This window comes from Dipodomys spectabilis, unplaced genomic scaffold (assembly GCF_019054845.1).
Source record: "Dipodomys spectabilis isolate Male_0828 unplaced genomic scaffold, ASM1905484v1 ptg000021l, whole genome shotgun sequence".
NCBI classification, from domain to species: Eukaryota; Metazoa; Chordata; class Mammalia; order Rodentia; family Heteromyidae; genus Dipodomys; species Dipodomys spectabilis.
In genome coordinates this window covers 1523632-1541701 of record NW_024870698.1, presented here as the reverse complement: position 1 = coordinate 1541701, position 18070 = coordinate 1523632, and the positions used below count along the sequence as shown (strand labels likewise).

The 18070-nt window shown below is 42.9% G+C and overlaps 1 protein-coding gene across 1 annotated transcript in view; it reads left to right on the top strand.

The window, feature by feature from the left end:
• Positions 1 to 4701: 4701 nt before the first annotated feature.
• Fbxl5 (F-box and leucine rich repeat protein 5) overlaps positions 4702 to 18070 on the top strand; it is a 35361-nt gene continuing 21992 nt past the window's right edge. The window contains exons 1-4 of the mRNA XM_042674721.1: positions 4702 to 4883; positions 13592 to 13807; positions 15330 to 15425; positions 16661 to 16847. Coding sequence (XP_042530655.1) covers positions 4800 to 4883; positions 13592 to 13807; positions 15330 to 15425; positions 16661 to 16847 — 583 coding nt within the window. The 5' untranslated portion in view covers positions 4702 to 4799. The remainder of the gene's footprint in view (positions 4884 to 13591; positions 13808 to 15329; positions 15426 to 16660; positions 16848 to 18070) is intronic.

The window sequence follows — 18070 nt, the reverse complement described above, 5'->3', positions numbered from 1 at the left end:
TCTGAGGATGAACCTGCAGTGACTGGAAGATCTCACTAGGCTCCATCTCTTAAAAAAGTTTCACCCTCTCCCAGTGATGTCCAATGATGTCATGGGCTGGGGTTCAAGCCTTTGTTTTTGTTTTTGGTGAAAATGGACACTGAGACTCATTGTAGGCACAAAAGAGCTTCTGAGCAAGAAAATGCCCAAGATCAGTCATGACCCCAACTTTGGCAACTATCTGGACCTAAAAGGAACTTGGACCTACTTTGGTTGACTGAGTAGCGAAGGGTGGGTGTCCTGTGTCTGCCAGGCAGGAAGTGGTGTGGAGTTGATGGCGGTGTAAGGAGCAATGTCCAGGTAGGACTCACTGGATCATGGGAATGGCTTTTTCATGGAAAGCTGGGATGTCAGGACAATACCATGTAGCAGAAGATGGAGCCAAAGTTCTCTAGACACAGGTATGGGAAGCTTCTCGATGTGTCTGTGAGGGAGACTGGCCCTTCCAGAGACTGGACATAGCTCTGGCATTGCAGACTGTTGATCAAAAGGAAAACTTAAAAGAAATCCTAAATTTTGCTTTCCAACTATTTTAGTATTGAGAAAACACTTGTTAAAATTGAGGGGGAATGTCATTCCAAATGAAACAGTGCCATCACCAAAAAGATAGCCAGCACTAGCATTTTGATGTTAAGTGAAAATATTAAGACTACATATATTTAAAAAAGACATTCAGCTACTGTCTTTCTATCCTAGAACTCTAGTTTACAAGGTTCTGTTTTTTTGTTTTGTTTTGTGCTGGTCCTGAGACTTGAACTCAGTATCTGGAAAGAATCTCTTTTGTGCCCAAGGCTAGTGCTCTACCACTTGAGCCGCAACTCCAAAGGCTTTGTGGTGTTAATTGGAGATAAGAATCTCAAGGACTTTCCTGCCAGCATTGATTTTGAACTGTGATCCTCACTCAGATTTCAGTCTCCTGAGTAGTTTGGACTACAGGCATGTGCCACAAGCATCTGGCTTTCTTGAAACATTTTATCCCACAAATGGAAGCATGTTTAACATTAAAAAAAATTAATATAAGCTGGGCCCTGGCGGCTCATACTTGTAATCCTAGCTACCCAGGAGGCTGAGAACTGAGGATCACAGTTAAAAGCCAGCCCAGGCAGGAAAGTCCATGAGACTCTTTTTTTTTTTTTTTTTTGTCGGCCGTGGGGCTTGAACTCTGGGCCTGGGTGCTGTCCCTCAGCTCTTCAGCTCAAGGCGAGCGCTCTACCACTTGAGCTACAGCGCCACTTCCGGTTTTCTGGTGGTTTATTGGAGATAGGAGTCTCACGGTCTCTCCTGCCCGGGCTGGCTTTGAACCGCGATCCTCAGATCTCAGCCTCCTGAGTAGCTAGGATTACAGGCGTGAGCCACCAGCGCCCGGCTTCCATGAGACTCTTATCTCCAATTAACCACTAGAAAACCAGAAGTGGCGCTGTGGTTCAAGTAGTAGAGCACTTGCCTTGAGCTGAACAGCTCAGGGACAGAGCCCAGGCCTAGAGTTCAAGCCCCACAACTGACCACAAAAAAAAAAAAAATTAATAAAAATCTTGGCTTCATTCCATGTAAATAGAAATCTTTTTTTTTTTTTTTGGGTCCGGTTGGGGCCTGAACTCTGGGCCTGGGCGCTGTCCCTCAGCTCTTCAGCTCAAGGCTAGCACTCTACCACTTGAGCCACAGCGCCACTCCCAGCTTTTTTCTTATGTGGTGCTGAGGAATCTAACCCAGGGCCTCAGGCATGCAAGGCAAGCGCTCTACCACTGAGCCACCTTCCCAGCCCCGTAAATAGAAATCTTACACGTGTATTTTTAATCAAAGAATGTTTTATAATGTACCTACTCTCTACAGTCCTATTTAGTTTTGTTATTGTGAGAAACATTTTACTATGTCTTTGGAAAAATTACCCTTTCTTTCTGTAGCATTAGGGACCCATTTGTGTTTCCAGCCTTATTTCCTAGTACTTGGGGTGTGGCTGTATTTAGAGATATGGCCTTTAAAGAAGTGATTTTGTTTAAAATGAGATGGCTGGCATTGTCAGCACCAACAATGCTATCCTTATAGAAATAGGAGATGATGACAGACTTGCCAGGTGCACATAGAGTAAAGGCCACATGAGGACAGTGTGACAAGATGCCTTCTGTAAACCAAAGGGAGAGGCGGCCTCAGAGGATCAAGATTAAGAGGCCTCCTTGATCTTGGACTTTCTGGCCTCCACACTTACGATCAGATAAATTCAGCTGTCTAAGTCATCCAACAAGGCATTTTATTAGGGCAGACCTAGTAAACCAATAAAGCAACATGCCTGTATCTGTATAGAAAAAAAAAACAAAAACAATGTAGAATAATGGCCCATTATAGAGTAAGGATTTGGGAAAAACTAGACAGATGTCTATCTATACACACATACTTCATTAAAAGATCTATTTGCAGATAAAGTATACTTAAAGTATATACTAAGTATGCTTAAAAAACAATGTAGCATTTTTCACTAGCTACCTTTTGATAATTCTATTCTTAAATATGATGCCAAGTATTTCATAATTGCAGCAACATACTTTATTTTTATTTTTTTTGATTGGTCGTGAGGCTTGAACTCTGGGCCTGGGAAACTGTTCCTCAACTCTTCAGCTCAAGGTAAGTGCTCTACCACTTGAGCCACAGTGTCACTTCTGATTTTTTGGTGGTTAATTGGGGGTAAGAATCTCATGGATTTTCCTGCCCAGGCTGGCTTTTGAACACTGATCCTCAGATCTCAGCCTCCTGAGTAGCTAGGATGACAGGTATGAGCCATGGGCACATGGCTTCATTTTTTTTTTTTAAACTGTATTCTTCTGTCTGTACTTTTTTTGGTACTGGGGCTCAAACCTAGCATGTTGCACTTGCTAGCCAAACATCGTAGCAGAGCTACAATCTCAGTCCCATTGCCTGTGTGTATCTGTTGTGCGGCTTGAACTTGGGAGTTGGGTGCTGTTCCTAAGCTCTTTTGCTCAAGGCTAATGCTCTACCACTTTGAGCCATAGCTCCTCTTCCCCCATTGCTTTTCTTTTTACAACCAGCCCTCTAAGGGAGACATGCCATGCCACATTCTCAGCAGTGATACCTTAGACTTTACCTGGACAGTCTCAAAACTAGAACTGGATTTTTTTCTACAGAAAAAGGCCTGTTATTGTATTTTTAGCTTGTCAGAGATGGATTTTTTTTAATGTAGCTTTTTGGACAGAACGAGGAGAAAAAACACAATCCTATTAGGCATTATACCACCGTTTTTCACCGCTCTGTTCACACTGATCAAGTTCCTATTGCTGTTGTCAGTAGTTAGATGGTCTATTGGGAAGAAATCATACAGAGGTGATTGACAACCTTGGCCCTTCTAGCAATCCCAGTCTGTGGTAGTTGTGGGGACTCACAATGACAATACTACATGGATCAATGGCTTCTCTTGGCTAACACTCCATATACTCCTATCAGATGATCATTCGCATACAGACATAATGTTCCCAACTTCTTTAGGAGGGAAAAACAACCCGCGGGGCCTTTTCGAGAACCCGCTCATTTCTCTCATTCTGGAATCTTACACCCATCTCCCTGAAATAGCCAAAGTCCACAGGGGCAGTTGGGGCTCTCCAGAAGGCTCCACGGCTTCGGATAGGGGCTGACTCCCGCGTGGACCCCACGCGGCCTCCACGTGGCGGGCCGCGGCTCACAGGGGGCGCAATGCACCTCGGCCTCCTGCGGCCCAGCAACCCCGGACCCTCACCTCGGCCTCGTCCTCCCATGTCCCCATCCACCGTCCGCAGGTGAGCGGGGAGGTCTCCCGCGCGGCTGGGTCTGGCCAGCGGGCTGACCACGCGTCCAGTCCCTTTCTTTCCCAGTGTTAGCTTCAAATGGCGGGTTTCCTTCCGGCCTCATCTCCCAGGGGTACCATCTGCCCTCTCCACCCCGGGGCCACCCGGGGCCTTTCCACACGTGGAGCCTCAGGACCCGTCCTCCCCCCTCCCCCCGGAGCCCCAGGACCCCGTTCCCCCCTCCCCCCGGAGCCCCAGGACCCCATCCCCCCTCCACCGAAGCCCCAGAACCTCGCCCTCCCCAGTCCCCCTTCACCCCAGGACTCCCTCCCCCCCTCGTCACCCCAGGACCCAGTCCCCTCGCCCCCCAGCCCCAGGACCCCATCCCCCCCTCCACCGAAGCCCCAGGACCCCGCCCCTTCGCCCCCCAGCCCCAGGACCCCGGCCCCCCTCGATCCCTCCCCAGGATGGCGCCCAAGGCGTCTCCAGCCCCACACTCGAGATCACGTGCAGGACTTCTTGGGGGCGCAGCCCCTAGACCCGGTCTCCCCAGCTGCTGGGCTGCGGCCAAGCGAGGGCACCGATTCTCGGGGGCGGCCCGGGTCGCACTCGGCGGTCGCCGGGCCCGAGGGCCATTTGGCCCCGTGTCCAAGTCCCGGCCCCGACCCGACCCCGGTGAGCGGCTAGGTCGGCTCCCGGGCCTGGCGGGCTGCGCCCCGCAGACAGGGTGATTCCGCGAGCCGGGAGCTGGGGCAGGCCCGGCTGCTTCCCGCGCACTCCGAGCGGGCGGGGCGGGGGCGCGCCTCCGCGCGCGTCACGTGGGCGGCGGGCACCGCATGGCGGCGGCCCGCGCGCTCCCGCGTCTCCGCCGCCCGGGCGCGCGCGCCGACGGGGCGGGCGCATGCGCAGGGGGGCGCGCCGCCTCTGCCCCGCGGCGAGGGTGTCTATGGAGAGGCGGCGGCCGCGGCTGCTGAGGCAGACGCTGCTGCGGCGATGGCGCCCTTCCCCGAAGAGGTGGACGTCTTCACCGCCCCGCACTGGCGGATGAAGCAGCTCGTGGGGCGCTACTGTGACAAGGTAACGGGACGCGGCGCGCGGGACGGGGGGAGGTCTCCGGCCCGGGTGGCGCGGGGGCGCGGGCCGGTGTCTGGGGCGGCCTGGCCTGCGCGGCCCCGCCGCCCTCCCCCGGGCCGCCGCCGCCGCGGGAAACGGCCGCCGGCGCGGCCGTCAGCGCCGCGAGGGGCCCCCGCGTCCCCGCGGCGGGCGACGTGCCTTCGGGGCGCGCGGGGCGGTCCCCCGCCCGGCCGGCCGCGTCCTCCCGCGGGGCCCTGCGCGCAGGCCGGGAGGGGAGCGGAGGGGAGGGGCGCCCGGGCCGCGCGCCGCGCCGGCCTCCGCCGCCGTGCGCCCCGAGGACCGCCGGCCTCGGGCGGGGAGGGTGGGGGGTCGGGCGGGGGGGAGCCGCCGGCCTCCGGGGACCCGGGTCGGCCGCCCGGGGCGCGTTCCCCACCCGCGCCCGCAGTTTCCTCGCGCCCGCGTCGCCACCGAGCGGGGTCGGGAGACCGGGGAACCTTCTCGGCGAACACGCACTCCCCCCCTGCGGAGCCTCGAGCTTCTCCCGCGCCCCGTGGGCAGCCCTGGGCCCGCGTCTGACCCCCACCCCCACCCGCACCCGCCGCCGCCGCCTTTTCTTTTTGACCCCCTAGCTTTTCGCCGGGTTGATTTGGGGGGGGGGGGGGGACGTGGGGGGGCGGAGGAGCCAGACTTGGGAACTGGAGGTCTTCATGCTGCATTCGAGGAGATGTTCTCCCTGGCAACTTTTATTTTGGGGGTGGGTGGGTGGGTGTATGCGGGTATTGGGACTTGAACTCAGGCCTGGGCGCTGTCCACGGCTCCACTTCCGGCTTTTGGGTAGTTCATGGGAGGTAGAGAGTCTCCTGGATTTTTCCGGTCTGCGTTGGCTTCGAACGGTGATGCTCGGATCGCAGCCTCCCGGGCAGCTAGGATTACAGGCGCGAGCCACCGACGCCTGGCTTTCCGCATAACTTTAATTGCTTCTCCCCCCCCCCCCCCCCCCCCTTCGAGCGATTCTGTTGAAACACCGCTATTCTTTGTTGGAATTCTTTACTGGGAGGGGGGAATCACATAAAAGAGGGAGGAGCCTCAGGAAAAGTTGGCTTGATTGTTGGGAACCTTTTTGGACTCTTAATTGGTACTGCACAAGCTAAAAAAGGCTTGGAGAGTGTGTAGGGCCTTGTGCTAATGAATCTAAAACAAGGGTAAAATGCCTCCGATTTGTCAGTTATTGGATTGCTCTAAAACTTCGAGCATTCTTGTAAAAGTGAACCAGATGAGTGGCGTCTAAAATAGAAATAAACGTAACATTTCAGAAACCACGTTACATAGCATCACAAAGCATCAAGGTGAACAGCAAAGAGCCTGTGTCATATAGTCCAGAAAGATGAGTGGACGGTTCCTAATTTTCACTCAAGACTAACTGTTTGAGGTTTCAGATTTTACCACCCCTAACCCCATAACCGTCTTTTCCCTCCATTTTGAAAATTAAGCAAAAAACCCAGTTTTATGTGAACTATTTTTTTTTTTCACACCAGGACTGTTTTAAGATTTTGATGTTCAACTTGATCGTTTATTCGAAATTACCTCCAAAGATGGTTTTAAAAAATACCCTGGTGTCCAAATTCCCACTAAAATTGGGGTCATCTAAGATGAAACCTAGACAGACATCTAGTCCGACTAAGAGCTCTCAAGGTGAGTGCTCTGTGCAGCTAGGGGTGAGAACCACCAGGAGAAGCTTAAGTCGTGGCTAAGCTGCTGAGCCCCCATCTTTTCCAGTTAGCTGCATTGCAATGCGTTTGTCTCCCCTGTCTTTTGAATTTTGTTCTTTGAAACAGTAAATTCTGATTTCAGGGAAGAAAAAATTGGAGAGACTTTTGTTTTACTCTAATTAAAATCAGCAAGGGGAAGCTAATAGAATTCAAGGTTTTTCCCTCCAGTTTATATTGGAGAGAGGCAGTCCACACATCCCCTGCGATTGTAGGAGGAATCATGTGCCTGGGTACATGTTCTCTGGAGATTCCTAGGATTTCCTGGGAGGTTTTAAATTTCTACATAACTGTGCCTTCCCAAAATTAAAAAAAAATCACAACTTTGACCTTTCAGTCTTATTTAAATTTCTGAAGAAAGTAGTTATTTTTCTGTGATTGAGAACACATTTAGAAAAGGTATACCTGAGTCAAATAAGGTTTGTTACAGTAGTTAAATGTTCTGTCTTGCCTAACGAGTCTGATAAAACATTTCCAACTTGACATAGGTGTAAGTCAAAATTATCACCCAGTTTCTCTAGCACTGCAAGAAATTGTCACGAATTCCAAGCTACATACAGTTAATGAGATTATTGTGTGTGTTCAAGATTTAAAGTCTTCTGAACTGTGACCTCAGTAATTCAGCAAAGGAAAAAACAGCATCAGATTTTGTGCCATTTCTTGGTGGGAAGAGCCAATGGAAATCCTTTTGGGGATGGGCTTTGTAAGCAAAAGTGGGGAAGTGTTTTGTGATGGCTGAATGGTCTTAAAGGGAATGAAAGTTTCAAGTTTTATATTACTGTTCTTTGGTTGTATAGCTCAAGACACCTAATATAAGTAGCCTAATATAAGTAATTAGTTTTTGTAGTCACACTAGTACATTATTTCTCTTATGTTCTAAATTTTGACTCTGAATGCCTAGCAGCAATAAAGAAAGGAGTTTTAGTTCCAATATTGAGATTCTAATAGTATAGACACATCCTTTTATTTATTAATGTCAAGCCTTTTTCTATGTTTAGGCCTCATTTAGTTAGAAAAATTTGGAAGTTGGAGGCCATGTTATATATTGTTGTCTAACACCAAATTTAAAATTTTGCTCATAGAGTTTTCTTTTTTATAAAAGGACTTACTGAAAAGTTTTTTTCACTTTTGTTATCAGAAGTTGTTTTGAGGTAGAATGGGCAAGGGATATTTCTATCCTTTATTTGGGGACTTTGTAGATTAGAAAGGCCAAGGGGTGTGTAAGGAGTTAGGATAGGTTCAGATGATTACTCTTTTTTTTTTTTTGTTGGTCGTGGGGCCTGAACTCTGGGCCTGGGCGTTGTCCCTCAGCTCTTCAACTCAAGGCGAGCGCTCTACCACTTGAGCTACAGCGCCACTTCCGCAGATGGTTACTCTTAAACTTGATGTCTGAGGACAAATAGATGACCAGTGGAAGAATGTGGTTAGAATGGGCATCTCCAAACTTAGTTATTTAGTTAGGCCTTTGGGCATCCCTATGTTTTATAGGTAAGGATGTTAAACATGCCATGTACTTTGTCATTTTTATTTAAAAAAATAATGTAATGACCCAAACATTAGGAAATAAACTCAGAATAATTTGAGTAGTTAATATTTTTGAACATTGAATGTGAGTTTATTTATCCATTTATTAATATAATCAGCTCCCCTTATTTTTCTCATCCTTCTGCTTGCCTGTAAGAACTTACTGACTGGTATTTGAGGGATTGGTTTAGTGAAGAGAATATTGAATTGAGAAACAGGAAGCTGGGTACCCATGGCTCACACCTGTGATCCTGGCTACTACTTAGGAGGCTGAGATCTGAGGATCATGGTTTGAAGCCAGCCTGGACAGGAAAGTCTGTAAGACTCTTATCTCCAATTAAATCACAGAAAAAGCCAGAATTGGTGCTGTGGCTCATGTGGTAGAGTACTAGTCTTAAGCAATAGGCGCTTAGGGACAGAGCCTAGATCCAGAGTTTATGCCTTAGGATGGCCAAAAAAAAAAAAAGATGAACAAAAGAAAAGAGAAATATAGAATATTACTAATAGGTTCTTACTACATGCTTGATAAATTTGTTCTAATCCTTACCAGAGCCTTCTAAGACAAGTATTATCTCTCATTTAAAAGTGAGGAAACAGTCTGTGGTTAAGTAGCTTACCCGATGCATTCAACTAGTAATTAGTAGAGTCTGAATTTTAATCTTAGCATTTTTTCTCCTTTTTGAAGAGCTGCTTTTTTTTTTTTTTCTACCTTACCTCCCGGTTGCTTATTACTAACTACATAGTTTTATGAAATATACTTCATCTGTGGGTCATCTCTCTTTTCTATCTGTAAATTTTACCACGTAGAATTCAAGCTTATTCATTGAGGGTAAGTCTCTTGATTGAATGAAAGCATTTGTCTGGCCAAATGGACAGAAAAATAATAACTTTTTGTGGCAGTAATGTTTGTTATGTATTTTCATTCCTATATTGGAACTTAATTGGCTTAAAGTGACAACACTTCTGACACTTAGTTTGAAGCCAAGTTTTATATTTTAGTTTGTGTATTTTTATTTTGAATGAGACAAAAAGTAAATTATTTAAAAATATTGAAGATACATTTGTTTGTTGACTTGTTTGTTGATTATATGTATCCTGTTCCATATAGTTCCTTGTTGAATTTGCAAGACACCAGACTGTGTTACCATGTGGATCAATAGTAACTTTTGTATTTCACTGTAGAACATTTTTAAAAATGTCCTGAGATCTATGGTGAGTCATAAATGGATTTTGTGGATGGAGAAGTAAATGTTAGAGTACCTCACAAGCAGAGAGAGAGATAGGTTTGTTGAAATCTGTTTCAGGTGTGATGTGTGTATGTGGATTGTGCTGTATTTTATCTGGTCGTGGTACTGACTAGGTCATGGAAAACAGTGTTTGAAAACCACTCCTCTGCATTTTGGGCCAGATGATTCTTTGTTGTGCAGGCTGTCCTCTGCATTGTTGGATGCTTTAGCTGCATTCCTAGCTTTAACCCTCTAGGTGTCAGTAGCACTTCCCCAGTGGTGACAGTCAAAATAGTCTCTAGACCTGACCCTTTATCTTCTGGGGGGGAATAGGGGTGGCAAAAATGCCTCTGTAGTCAACTCTTCTGCTTCAGAGCAGGTATTCTTCCTGAACATTGGCTGTCTTGGATTTGGAAAGGGAGCTTTATGGTTTCGGCAACTTGTGTCTTGTGAAAGAGCATAGGTGTTGTAGACAGAATCTGGGACTCCATTTTGTTGTCTACTGCTCCGTTCTGTGATTAGGCTGAATGGTTTCTCTGAGCTGCAGTAGATTTAATCTATGGTATGGAGCTGATAGTACCTCTGTTCTGATAATTGCTTTAAGAAACAATATTTATGACACCTTTTATAAAGTGTTTTATTGTCTGCCCCAATGTGTCCTTGAAATTGTTAGTGTCCAGATATTTTTTTCTTTTAAGTTTATATACAGTATTTGAATACCTTTGTTAGAGATAGCCTTTTGGAGAAACTTTATGCAAAAAGATTTTTAGGAACACATACAATATGTTCTCGTTGTTATATATTATAACGGCTAAGTCTACCAATGTTCAGTTTCCAGGTTAAAAGCATTTACACTTTTTGAAAAACTGGCATGAGCATTATTTTTTTCTTACCTATCTATCTACCAGTGGTCTTGTCTTCACTTATTAATCAGATTTACTAACACCAAGAATTTAACACAAATGAAACTGTTTCCTCAGCCTGTTCTATAACCATTCTCTCCGCAAGCATGTTGACTTTTCTTCTGATCATTTTTTCTAGCTTTATTAATGTAAAATTGACAAATAATACATGTTCAAGGTATGTGAACTACTGGGGTTAATGTACACTGACTAATGCTGAAAAAATCTATAATTCATCTATAATACATCCATTGCCATGGTTTTGAGTGTGTGTGTGTGTGTGTGTGCATGTGTGTGTTGAGGTGAAAGGATGAGGAACTTAAGATATATTCTTTTGGCAAATTTGGAGAAACAAAGCAGTATTATTAGCGTTACTTACCATGCTGTTCAGTAGATCCTTAGAACTTTAAGTACTGGGGCTTGAGTTCAAAGCCATGAGCTCTCTAGGCTGTAGGGTTTTTTTTGTTTGATTATTTGTTTAGTTTTTTTTTTTTAACTCATGGCTGTCATTTTATCACTTAAGCCATACTCCAGTTCGGGTTTTTTGCTTGCTAATGAATTCATCTGCTCAGGCTAGCTTCAAACTCTGATCTTCAGATCTACGTCTCCTGAGTAGCTGGGGTTTTTAGTGTGAGTTTTATAGAAGGTAGTAGCTTGCTATCAGTATCACTTCACCATCTGCCCCTAGAATGCTTTTAACCACTATTCTTTTTTTTTTTTTTTTTGGTTGGTCGTGGGGCCTGAAAGCTGGGCCTGGGCGCTGTCCCTCAGCTCTTCAGCTGAAGGCTAGCACTCTACCACTTGAGCCACAGCGCCACTTCTGGCTTTTTTCTTTCTGCTTATGTGGTACTGAGGAATCGAACCCAGGGCCACATGCATGCAAGGTGAGCGCTCCACCACTGAGCCACCTTCCCAGACCCTTAACCACTATTCTTGATCGAATCTCTGACATAGACATTTTTGTAGCTAATTTGTAGTGTAATTTTCCTTAATTCATGTGAGAACATTACACTTTTGGCACTTTAAGTTGCGCTATTTCTAATAAGACTACTTATATTGTACTTTTATTAAGTAAAATGACACATAACTTTTACAGTTGTTGGCCACTAATAAATTTTGTTGAGTCTACATAGTGAGAAAAATTAAAAGAATATTTTGACATGTGAAAGTTGCATGAAAAGTCAGGCACTGGTGGCTCATGCCTGTAATCCTAGCTACTAGGGAGGCTGAGATCTGAGGATCTTGGTTTGAAGCCAGCCCTGGCAGAAAAGTCCATGGACTCTTACCACTCAGGTGGTAGAGCTTTAGCCTTGAGCAAAAATCTCAGGGACAGAACCTGGAACAGAGCCCAGGCCCTGATTTTAAATCCCATGACAGACCCCCCCCCAAAAGTTACATGACTGTTCAAATTTCATTATCCATAAATACAGAGTTTTATGGGAATATAGCACAGTTACATGCTTACTTGTTGTCTGACTACTTTTGTGCTACAGCAGCTAAATAGTTCCTACCCTGCAGAAGTTGAAATAATTACTGTGTAAAGTCCTGCTCTAAGATGATTTACACATGAGTCTTTGTCTTCTCTTCACTAGACCGTAAAATCCATAAAGGCAGCAATCTTCATTTTGTTCACTTATGTACCTCAAATGCTAGAAACAGTGCCACAGTGCCTGGCTCATAACTGCTCAGTAAATGTTTGAATAGAGTCAGAAGTGCATGAATTTATCAAATGTTTGATTTTCAACTAATTCCTAAGTGCCGGATAACCATATTAATATGTATAGATATTTTATTGCCATTTAACACCAAGAAGAAACTGAGACATTGAGGAAGAAAAGTAATTTACCTCGGGTTATACAGCTAAATAAGTGGATCCAGTCCTGGGACTCTTACTCTAGGATTGGTTCTCTGTGACTCTTGCTGTGAATGCATACTGTCTTTTGTAGAACGTATTTAGTTATTTCTTTTAGGTCCACTAAAAGAGTTTTGCTTTAGAATTTATGTGTCATCTTTTCAATACACTGTCATCAGACCAAATTCTTACTGAGGAAGGCTGATGAGACAGTTTAGATTGCATTCCATTTCAAGAATACTAGATCAGACCATAGCAAATCTAGGAATTATGATGTTAGCACCTCAATTTCATTTATCTGGTTATTGTACTTAACCTGATCATTTCCCCTTTACAATGAATTTTGAAACTAGAATTTACACAAAAAAGTAGATTGATATACGTAATGAAGGATTTGAATATTATTTTGAGCTTGAACCAAGATTTTTAATCATATATTTAAAAATACTAGGAAGTAATTCAGCACTAAGTAGAAATTTAGCATTGGATTGGAATCAGCATTTTTGTTCTTCGGTAGCAGGATTAAGAAAAAATGATGTGTTGGTCCTTCGGTGTGTGTGTGGGGGGTGGGGGGTGGGGGTGGGAGATGGGACAGTTCTGGGACCTCTAGTTCTCCATTGGCTTTTCCACCTATGGCTGGAACTCTTACCACTTGAGCCACATCTCAACTTCTGGCTTTTTGCTGGTTAATTGGAGATAAAGAGTCTCATAGACTTTACCTGCCTGGGCAGCTTGGAATCATGGTCCTCAGATCTCAGCCTCCTGAGTAGCTAGGATTACAGCTCTCAGTGCTCAGTTCAAGTTTTGTTTTGCCTTTTTTTTAAAAAAATTGACTTGTATTTTTCTTTCAAGTGGGTTTATTTGGAGTAATGCTTTGCTAGACTAGGCTTCTAGGTTCCTTCTAGTGTCTCCTGCCAGATAAGTCAACAATTTCTTACATAAGCCATTAGGTATTTATATAAATTGCCTTAAAAGTAGCTCCCTTAAACGGTCGTAATGATCTAACAGCCCAGTATTTTATACTCCAGAACAGATCAGTCTCAACTTGATCATTAAAGTTTAAACTTGAGTAGCCTACTTTTGGACATTTTGAACAAAAAAAATTTACATTATCAGAACTTAATGTTTACAAATGTCTGTGGTGTACCTGCCTGTATTTTTCATACCTACAGAATAATTTTAGGTAAAAAAATGTGTGACCTGTGTATATTTTTCTGTAGCACCAAGTCCTTCAGAAAACCGACTTAACATTTTCCTGGCCTAGCATACTTTTTAGTTATACCATTATAACTTGTTCATTTTTGAATTTTCTTTATCTGTACTTTAATCAAGTATAAAGGAAATATCTTGCTGTGTATAAAAATAACACACTTGAATGTTTCTTACTGGTATATTGTTGGCATTTATTTATTCCTTTCTTTTTACATTTTTTTTTACTCAGCTTTCTAAAACCAACTTTTCCAACAACAATGATTTCCGTGCTCTTCTACAGTCTCTGTATGCCACTTTCAAGGAGTTCAAAATGCATGAGCAGATTGAAAATGAATACATTATTGGCTTGCTTCAGCAACGCAGCCAGACAATTTATAATGTTCATTCTGACAATAAACTCTCTGAGATGCTTAGCCTCTTTGAAAAGGGACTGAAGAATGTGAAGGTGAGTTGTAAAACTTGGTGTCTAAGATACAACTAATCGAAATTGTGCCATCTTCTGTGTGTCATTGGCAAAACTTGTGATTAGTTTCTAGTAAATGCTATTAAAGAAAAGTAACACTATTCCATCCACTTGTTGATGATGGCTAGGAAGACTAATTCAAGATGTAGTGGAGGCTTACAATAAAGAAGAGCGAGCCAGCTTAATGCTAAGTAATGCTAGGTACAACTAAAACAAGTAGGAGTTTATAGCTAGGGAGTCAGTGGATGAAAATTACTAACAGAAACATCAAGGCCAGAAGGATTTTTGCTACAGGACTTTTGCTGTAGCCAGTCCAAGGCAATAAAACTTAAGGGGTGGTATTAAGGAATTTGATCACTTTTTTTGTTTGTTTGTATGTGTTATGTGCTGGTACTAGGACTTGAACTTAAGGCCTTCCTGTGCTCTTGCTTAGTTTTCCTGCAACAGCTGACCACTTGAGCCACAACTTTATCCGATACTTTGTTCATTAATTAGAGACAAGGTCTGGAGGACTTTTCTGCCGGGGCTGGCTTCAAACTTTGGTTCTCCAGGTCTGAGAGTAGCTAAGATTACAGGTGTGAGTTATCTGCTTTTTTTTTTTTTTGCTGGTTATTTTGCCGATGGGGTCTTTGGGACTTGTCTGCCTATGCTGGCTTCAAACTTTGTTTCTCTGGATCTCAGTTTTGTGTTTATAGCCTTGAATCACTGGCACTCAGCTTAATTTTCTGACTTTTTTTTTTTTTGGTCGGTTGTGGGGCTTGAACTCTGGGCTTGGTGCTGTCCTTGAGCTCTTCAGCTCAAGGCGAGTGCTCCACCACTTGAACCACAGCGCCACTGCTGGTTTTCTGGTGGTTAATTGGAGATAAGAGTCTCATGGACCTTCCTGCCTGGGCTGGCTTTGAACTATGATCCTCATATCTCAGCCTCCTGAGTAGCTAGGATTACAGGTGTGAGCCACTGGCACCAGGCAATTTTCTGACTTTTTAAATGACACTTGAAAAAAGGAGTAAAGTCAAATTACTAAACAAAGTTCAGGGCTGAGAATATGGCTTAGTAGTAGAGTGCTTGCCTGGCATGCATGAAGCCCTGGGTTCAATTCCTCAGTACCATATAAACAGAAAAAGCCAGAAGTGGTGCTATGGCTCAAGTGATAGCCTTGAGTGTAAAGAAGCTCAGGGACAGTGCCTAGGCTCTGAGTTTAGCCCCAGTACTGGTGAAAAAAAAAAGAACAAAAACAAAGAAACACAAAAAAGTTCAAAGCTTATTGGTTTTAGATTTCTGAGGATTAAATTTAGGGTCCTCGGTAAGCTCTCTGTAACTGCAGTGTACCCGTATCCCAAAAGACATCTTTTATGTTAAAAGTCCATATACCACTTTGCTACTTGTCTGTTTTGTTCTGAGGTTTTATTTTGGATTTTAAACTGAAAGCTAAAATGACCTCCTGGGATCAGGTACAATGTAAGTAATGGACCAAAATGTAAACATTTTTTGTTTATATTTTTAGAATGAATATGAACAGTTAAATTACGCCAAACAGCTGAAAGAGAGATTGGAGGCTTTTACGAGAGATTTTCTTCCTCACATGAAAGAAGAGGAAGAGGTAATAATTTTTCCTCATTATGATTTGTTTAGACTTCTAAAAATTTTAAATACCAAAGGAGGTAGAGGAATTGCTGGAGAGAAGCCTCCGGTTGTCTGAAGTTGCTCTTACTGAATGAATGATTAAATTTCATTTACTTAAGAAATAGGTATTTTCATGTGTTGATGGCACTGTTAGCAACTTTTTATGTCATCTTAGTGCTTTTCAAAATCTTTAGATGGTTCTATACCTCTTTAAATATTTTCTACACATTAAACGAATTTTTATAGTGTTTTTTCCAATATGAGACTTTATTAGTTAAATGGTAGTTTTAAATTTATCATTGTTATGACTAATACACATGTATTAAGACTTCATTAAACAGATAGACAAAACATTACTGTTCTTTTCTATGGGATGAGTATTAGGATGAGATACAGAAAAAGTATTCTATAAAAACTGAGTAGTTTTCAACTCTAATTAAATCAGTTACTGTAGTGATTCTCAACTGGTTTTACCTTATTAGATTAATAAAAGAATGTGCTATTTCTTAACATCCTTTCAGACCAATTAAGTCAGGTGGACATGGTTATTTTTTCAGGGCTCTAAGTCATTGTCATAAAGTAAGCATTGAAATCAGAGTCACAAGAGTAGTATTTTAAACCTGTGATACACATCAGATTATCTGTGAAACTAAAAACAACAGTAAAAGCCTGGTTCAAACTTTGAAGGTTGTAATTCTGTTAATGAGATGTTGGGACTGCCTATCAGTTACTAAGAAGAAATCTCCATGAATAAGTTTGATAGGAACTACAACACTAAAATAATGATTTGAGTAAACATCTCCAGAATTAAGAAAGTGTCGAAATAGTTCATTATCTCAACAGGGTTGTGACTTACATGGTCAGTATACTGAAGATCATTCTCATTTGAGGTAGAGGTCTTGTTTGGATAGAATTCAGTTACTTACTACTTAAAAGAAGGAAGTTAACTGACATAAATATCTAGCAAGAGATGATTAGGAGTGTTTGACAAGTTCTGACAGGCAGTTCTTGTCCTGATGCTTTAAAATTATTTAATATCTGACTTATTAGCTGGAGAGATCATTGAGGAGGCACACTTTGGTGATATTCTTTGCGTAAACTAACAGTGATCATGCGTAAAATTTCTATCTCTTGGGAACATTCCTAAGACTATACTTGAATTATTAATAATTTAAAGATCATAGAGTGTATCTTGTGAATCTTTTATTTCAGGTTTTTCAGCCCATGTTAATGGAATATTTTACCTATGAGGAGCTTAAAGATATTAAAAAGAAGGTGATTGCACAGCACTGCTCTCAGAAGGATACTGCAGAGCTGCTTAGAGGCCTTAGCCTGTGGAATCACGCTGAGGAGAGACAGAAGTTCTTCAAATACTCTGTGGACGAAAAGTCAGATAGAGGTGAGAGTGGTTTGTTTAGATACCTAACAGTTTCTTAGTTCAAGGACACTGCTATCTTGGTATAAATTATAGATTTCATTTGAGGAGTAAATTTAAGTCAGGTTTGTAATCATTTGAAGTTATTTTCACTTAAAAAAATAATCAAAGGCAGTAGTTTCTACTTTATAATCCAGTGTCATATGATAATCTAATGTCTTATTACTTAGGTAGTATGCAGAATAGTGTTTCTTGAATGAATTTATGTGTGTACAATAATTAAAATTATCACTTTGATTAATCAAAATTGAGAACTTTAATATTCAGAGCACTTTGTAGTATCCCCTCCCTCCCTCCCTCTCACCCCCCTTCCCTTCCCTCCCTCCTTCTCTCCCTTCCTTCCTTCCTCCCTTCCATCTTTTCTTCCGTCCCTTCCCTCCCGCCCTCCCTCCCCCTTCCTTCCTTCCTTCCTTCCTTCCTTTCTTTCTTTCTTTCTTTCTTTCTTTCTTTCTTTCTTTCTTTCTTTCTTTCTTTCTTTCTTTCTTTCTTTCTTTCTTTCTTTCTTTCTTTCTTTCCTTCTCTTTCTTTCTTTCTTTTCTTCTTTCTCTCTTTTCTTTCTTTTCTTTCTTTTTTTCCCTCTCCTCTCCTCTCCTCTTTTCTTTTCTTTTCTTTCTTTTTCTTTCTGTGCTGGTACTGGGGCTTGAAGTCAAGGTTTGGATGCTGTTCCTGAGCTCCTTTTACTGAAGGATAGCATTCTCCCACTTGAGGCCTAGCTTTTTTGTCAGTTAATTGGAGATGAGAGTCTCATGGACTTTCCTGCCAGGGCTGACTTCACACTGGTGATCCTCAGATCTCAGTCCCCTGAGTAACTAGGATTACAGACCTGAGCCACCAGCACCCATTTGTAGTACCCATCTTTTTGAGCTCCAGTTACTATATTGTCTGCTTTTATATTTCCTTGTGTTGTTCATCAGTTTTCAAAGTCAAGTTTATACTCTCAGTTCCTGTGTGTGTGCAGTTTTTTTTTGTTTTTAACTTTCCAAAGGCTCGAAAGTAATGGGTCTTCTTCTGGGCTAGTTAAATGCTATATGGTGCTGTTTTGCAGTACTCAGCAGCAGCTGTAACCCATTGCAGTTAGTTATGCAAGCACCACAGAGAACAACTAATAAGTTATAGTATAATATGTTGGTGAGCTATGATGTTGGATAGATTAGATGTGTTAAATGCATTATTCTTTAACATATTTA